At 39.1% G+C, this 6,000-nt stretch overlaps 1 protein-coding gene across 1 annotated transcript in view; it reads left to right on the forward strand.

The window, feature by feature from the left end:
* Positions 1 to 5,564, forward strand: part of LOC115216675 (structural maintenance of chromosomes protein 6) — a 162,248-nt gene extending 156,684 nt beyond the window's left edge. The window contains exon 27 of the mRNA XM_029786179.2: positions 5,361 to 5,564. Coding sequence (XP_029642039.1) covers positions 5,361 to 5,487 — 127 coding nt within the window. The 3' untranslated portion in view covers positions 5,488 to 5,564. The remainder of the gene's footprint in view (positions 1 to 5,360) is intronic.
* Positions 5,565 to 6,000: the final 436 nt, after the last annotated feature.

Below are 6,000 nucleotides of genomic sequence, written 5' to 3' on the forward strand. Positions count from 1 at the left end.
TTTCAGATAACCTGTTTATAAAAACATTTAGACACTATAGAATAACAATGTAGAAATATCTGTCTTCGGGCAATTGCTTTGTGAATCAGATGACTTTCAGATAGACCTGTCCAAGCTGGCAAATGAAACAATGAAGATGGTGCAGAGGATAGTTTGTACAGAACTCTGTGTGTGAGCATCATGTGTCACATCTCCACCTGTGACCAGTGGCACTAACCAGTCGATAGTTGACATCAGGAATTAGAATAATGTTCAGTAGAATATTTCTTTTAAAAAATAAAACTGGAACACGGCAAGGTAATAACATGAAAAACAAAAAATCATAATGATAACAATTTGCATTATCATGTTTCAACTCCAAACCTCTTGACAAGATTTTAAATCCGTGTCTATCACTTTGGAGTCATCGTGGTTCTTATTACACTGTATAGTACCTGCCCTTCCATTTCCTCAAATAGATACCACATGTCTTTATTGGTTATGAGGTTATCACTGGACTGATTACACAATATGGTAACTGCCCTTTCATCTCCGTAAAGAAGATAATATTATTTTGTGGAGTCAGCGTAGGATTAATTACATAACACAGCACCTGCCCTGCCATCTTCTTAAATAAAATGTTATGTAAATAATTTATTGTTTGATAATTATTGTACATGATCTGAGTCCCATTGGTGGACCAATTTCTCTCTATCTGTCTTAGATACATATCATTTGTATTAACATCTCAGACAGAATCACCTTGACCCTGTGTGTAACAAGAGCAGACTTATCAATTACGGTCACAATCCATCCGTTAGGCCTCTCCACACACTGTCCGTCTATTCAGTTTCTCTCACAAGATTTGGGTCAACTGAAGGTTATAAGAAAAGATACTTGTACAGGGTGTTGTGACTGGGGGGGTCGAACTCAGGAGTTTATGATTGCTGAGTTAACTTTTTAAACATGCTGCCATGCCTACACTTTTGGTCATTTATATAATATATTTATACCTGCATATTTATACCTGCATATTTATACCTGCATATTTATACCTGCATATTTATACCTGCATATTTATACCTGCATATGTGTCTGTACCAGCACAGGCAGTTATCCACTGCATGCACCAGTGCAGTCATGTCCTCTGCCTCCCGCCAGATCATCTTATCGAGGCCTTACTCCTCATTCAACATGGCTGCTGGCTGGAAGATGCCCCACACCAGATTGGTGGATGTGTCTAAAGAAGATCTCCAGAGGCTCGACATCATCTCAGAGGATGCAGAGGGGCTGGCATGGGACTCCCAGTGATGGGGAGCACTGGTAGACCTGATCGGCTCTGTACACGATGACCCTTCTGGGACCGCTAAACCTAGGATGACCCCAGCTCCATCAAGCAAGAAGCAAACAAGACATGCATGTGAAAGTACATGGGCTGGTGGTTCAGGTGTTCAGTTTATGATGCTTAGGTTATGAGTTCAATTCTTGAGCAAGACACTTCATCTCATGATGCTGCTGTCTGCAATTACCAACCAGTTGCTGTTGCATCTGTTTCTTGCTCCAGCCTTCACATCTTGGATGTTCCTCTAGGTCTCCGGTTGTAGGCCAGAGTCCATATAAGGTTTTCCTGTTATAATTTCTGCAATCAATTGGTTATACTTCTACAATCACAAAATATTTTTTAACAATTTTTTCTAATACAATTCCTAATAATTCTTTAATTGAAAAAATACAGTAAATTTTTTTTTTTATATTCATCAGATGGCTATGGAAGTCCAGTAGAGTAAAATAGGACTCAAAGGGGTCAGTGGGCAAAAAATGGTTGAGAACCACTGCTCTGGGTCATGAGTGAGGGTTGGGGGGGGGGTTCCATGAGAGTAAAGGTGTTGGGACTCAGATCATGTACAATAATTATCAAACAATAAATTATTTATATAACATTTTATTTAAGAAGGTGGAAGGGCAGGTGCTGTGTTATGTAATTAATCCTATGTGTCTGCTCCCAACTATGTAGACGCCTAAAACAACTATCAAAAACATGGTACATCTTATGTCACACTCGCTTGCTGACTATGAAAGCTGACTCTGACTGCATTTACACCTACACTAACAAAACGCATGAACATGTAGCCATTGGTCTCACAAGGCTGGACATAAAACTAACCAAGATGGGCAAGCATACCAAACTTCAGAAATTATATCCAACTCAGCTAATGTTTTTTTGAGGGGACAGTTCATCACCATTGTCATCATTTAACATCTGTTTGCCATGCTGGCATGGGTTGGATGGTTTGACCAAGCTGGATAGCTGCACCAGGTTCCAAGTTTCATTTGGTTTCTATGGCTGGATGCCCTTCCTAATGCCAACTACAGTGTACTAGATATCTTTTAGGTATCCCTAGCTCAGTCGCCTTTTACACGTCATCGGCATGGGTCCTTTTACTTGTCACCAGCACAGGTGCCTTTTACACATGTCACCGGCACTGGCCATGACCACAGCTTCACTTAACTCAACGTGTCCTCACAAGCACAGTAAATTGCCAGAAGTCTCGGTCACTTGTCGTCACCTCCGTCAGACACAACAAGCGAAGATCGTATATCACTGCCTCATCCCACATCTTCCTGGCTCTGCCTCTTCCACAAGCAGAGAATGAGTTAATACCTCAAAAAGGTTTCAACAGAGAATAGCATTCATGGGGACACTAATCTATTTGGCATCAAAACTCACAAGACTTCAACAGAGTAAATCTCAATTCATTTAAGCAAATTATAATCCACTGGAAGCGTGCTTAACAAACAGTTATTATTTTGAGGCTGTAACTTTATAAGACTAAAGTGGAAAAATAAAATGAGAATAAACCTCTGATGCAGCTCTGAAAGTAAAACTTCTTGCAACCTCTTTTGCATTGCAGACCAGTTTCATGCATGGAAATTTTTCCACAGACCTGGTAATTATGAGCATAACAAAACACAAAGTGTGCACAAAATAGGCGCAGGAGTGGCTGTGTGGTAAGTAGCTTGCTAACCAACCACATGGTTCCGGGTTCAGTCCTACTGCGTGGCATCTTGGGCAAGTGTCTTCTGCTATAGCCCCGGGCCAACCAAAGCCTTATGAGTGGATTTGGTAGGCGGAAACTGAAAGAAGCCTGTCGTATATATATATATATATATATATATATGTGTATGTGTTTGTCCCCCTAGCATCGCTTGACAACTGATCCTGGTGTGTTTACGCCCCTGTCAGTTAGCGGTTCGGCAAAAGAGACCAATAGAATAAGTACTGGTCTTACAAAGAATAAGTCCCGGGGTCGATTTACTCGACTAAAGGCGGTGCTCCAGCATGGCCGCAGTCAAATGACTGAAACAAGTAAAAGAGTAAAAATAAGTTAATTCTTACATAGGCACAAGTATGGCTGTGTGGTAAGAAGCTTGCTTCCCAACCATGTGGTTCCGGGTTCAGTTCCATAGCGTGGCTTCTTGGGCAAATGTCTTCTACTATAGCCTTGGCCCAACCAAAGCCTTATGAGAGGATTTGCTAGATGGAAACTGAAAGAAGCCCATCATATGTGTGTGTGTGGGTGGGTGTCCTTGTGTTTATCTCCTACCACCAGTTGACAACCAGTGTTGGTGTGTTTACATCCACATAACTTAGTAGTTCAGCAAAAGAACCCAATACAATAAGTGCTGGAGTCAATTCATTCGAATAAAATTATTCTTCAAGGCAGTGCCCCAGCATGGCTGCAGTCCAATGATTGAAACAAGTAAAAAGTAAAAGATATATAACACAGACTCACCCTGCAGACTACAACAGTCAATAAAAAGAAATGAAATTTCAAAATATATTTCCTTCTGTGCAACCCAGGGCCAAATGATTCATGGCCCAGTATTGGTCTGTGAATCGGTGATTAGAGACCCCTGTATTAAAGGAAATATGGGTTCTGCTGACTTACATTCATTTGCATGACAAACATTAGTTTCTGTAAACATTCACTTGATTGGATGTCATTAAAAAGATATTATTCTCTCATTATTCTCATTGGTGAGCATGTAGAAATCAATCAGTCATGTGAGGTTGGAGATATATATATATATATATTATATATATATATATATATATATATATGATATGGCTGCACCAGGCCCAGTTTTATCTGGCAATGTTTCTATGGTGTTAGGAAGAGCATCCAGCCGTAGAAACATTGCCAGATCAAACTGGCCCTGGTGCAGCCTTCTGGCTTCCCAGACCCCAGTTGAACCGTCCAACCCATGCTAGCATGGAAAGCGGACGCTAAATGATGATGATGATGATGATGATATATATATATATTATATATATATATATATATATATATATAATATATATATACATATATATATACATATACATACACACATATACACACACAAAGAGCATTCCAGAAGTTTTCAGACATTTTTCATTTACTAATTTCAAAAAAGTACAAAACTCTGAACTTTTTCAAAGTAGGAATCCTCTGACTTCAATGCGCTTGTTGTGGCAGCACTCCAATTGCTTTGTGAAGGCTGCATGAAAGTCTTCCAAAGTGAAGGTGTCCAGGGCCCTTTTGTTGTGGCCTCCTTTGTCTTCAAAACAACTTCCTCTGAAGTTCTCAATCAGCTTTTGGGGGACAACCAAAAGTCACAGGGTGCAAAGTCTGGACTGTAAGAGGGTGGGAGGCAGTCTTGATGCCCCTCTCTGTCAAGTAGTTGGTTACCAGGAGAGAGGGAGTTCAAAGCCTTCTCCTTCAATCTGGGGGAAGGGGAAAAAAGTTGGCAGGTTAGCTTATAATATGAATAGTAATGATATTACTCCTTTTACTTGTTTCAGTCATTTGACTGTGGCCATGCTGGAGCACCACCTTTAGTCGAGCAAATCGAGCCCAGGACTTCTTCTATCGTTCTCTCTTGCCGAACCGCTAAGTTACGGGGACGTAAACACACCAGCATCGGTTGTCAAGCAATGTTGGAGGGACAAACACAGACACAAAAACATATACACACACATACATGCATATACATATATATGACAGGCTTCTTTCAGTTTCCGTCTACCAAATCCACTCACAAGGCTTTGGTCGGCCCGAGGCTATAGTAAAAGACACTTGCCCAAGGTGCCACACAGTGGGACTGAACCCAGAACCATGTGGTTTGTGGTTTGTAAGCAAGCTGCTTACCACACAGCCACTCCTGTGCCTACTAAAATTACAGTAATTTAAGACAGCTGTAACTCCCTTTCTCAAGAAAAAAGTCTCAAAACTTCTGGAATGAACCTTGTGTGTGTTGCGTGTGTGCATTGCAATGAAAACGAGGTGTGTTCAATACGTGTCATGCAGTTTATATATTTATTGTCTTCTCTTTGACAGCCACCTAAATTACCCAATGTCTAGAATTTTCCGTATGCCTGATCCTGTACGTATGAAAGGTGGGCAGAAAACTCTAAATCTACAGCCAGCAGCCAATGAAGACGATGAAGATGAGGAGGCAGCATGAGTGTGTTGCTAGGGTTACAATTTCAAATTCAAACAAGAAAAGAAAAAAATAAACAAATACAAGGAGAAAAGAATATAGAAAAAAAATATATGGAGAAAAACAAGAAGAAAAGAAAATAGAAAAAAAATATATGGAGAAAAAAATGTGTAAACTATTATTCATTTTATCATTATTATTATTAAAGAATTATTTTCTTACTTATTAATAAAAAAAGAAATGAGAGAAATTATCATTTGTACTAAATACTATTTTTGTTTTGTTTTTTAATTATTTTATGTTTACAAATTATTTATAAATATTTGTGTATGTATGTGCATATATATATATATATATATATATCCGTAATAATGAAGGGTGAAATTAATTAATTTGGAATAATTATCAATTACACCAAGTAGTCTTCGGCATGTAAAAGCCTCATTTGAGGAAAATTTAAGTAATACTAAGCAATAAAGGGTTTAGCAACGAATTGCCTTACCACATACCGAATTTAGAAATAGCAGTCAAAGAGTT

This window comes from Octopus sinensis, linkage group LG10 (genome assembly GCF_006345805.1).
Source record: "Octopus sinensis linkage group LG10, ASM634580v1, whole genome shotgun sequence".
Lineage (NCBI taxonomy): Eukaryota > Metazoa > Mollusca > Cephalopoda > Octopoda > Octopodidae > Octopus > Octopus sinensis.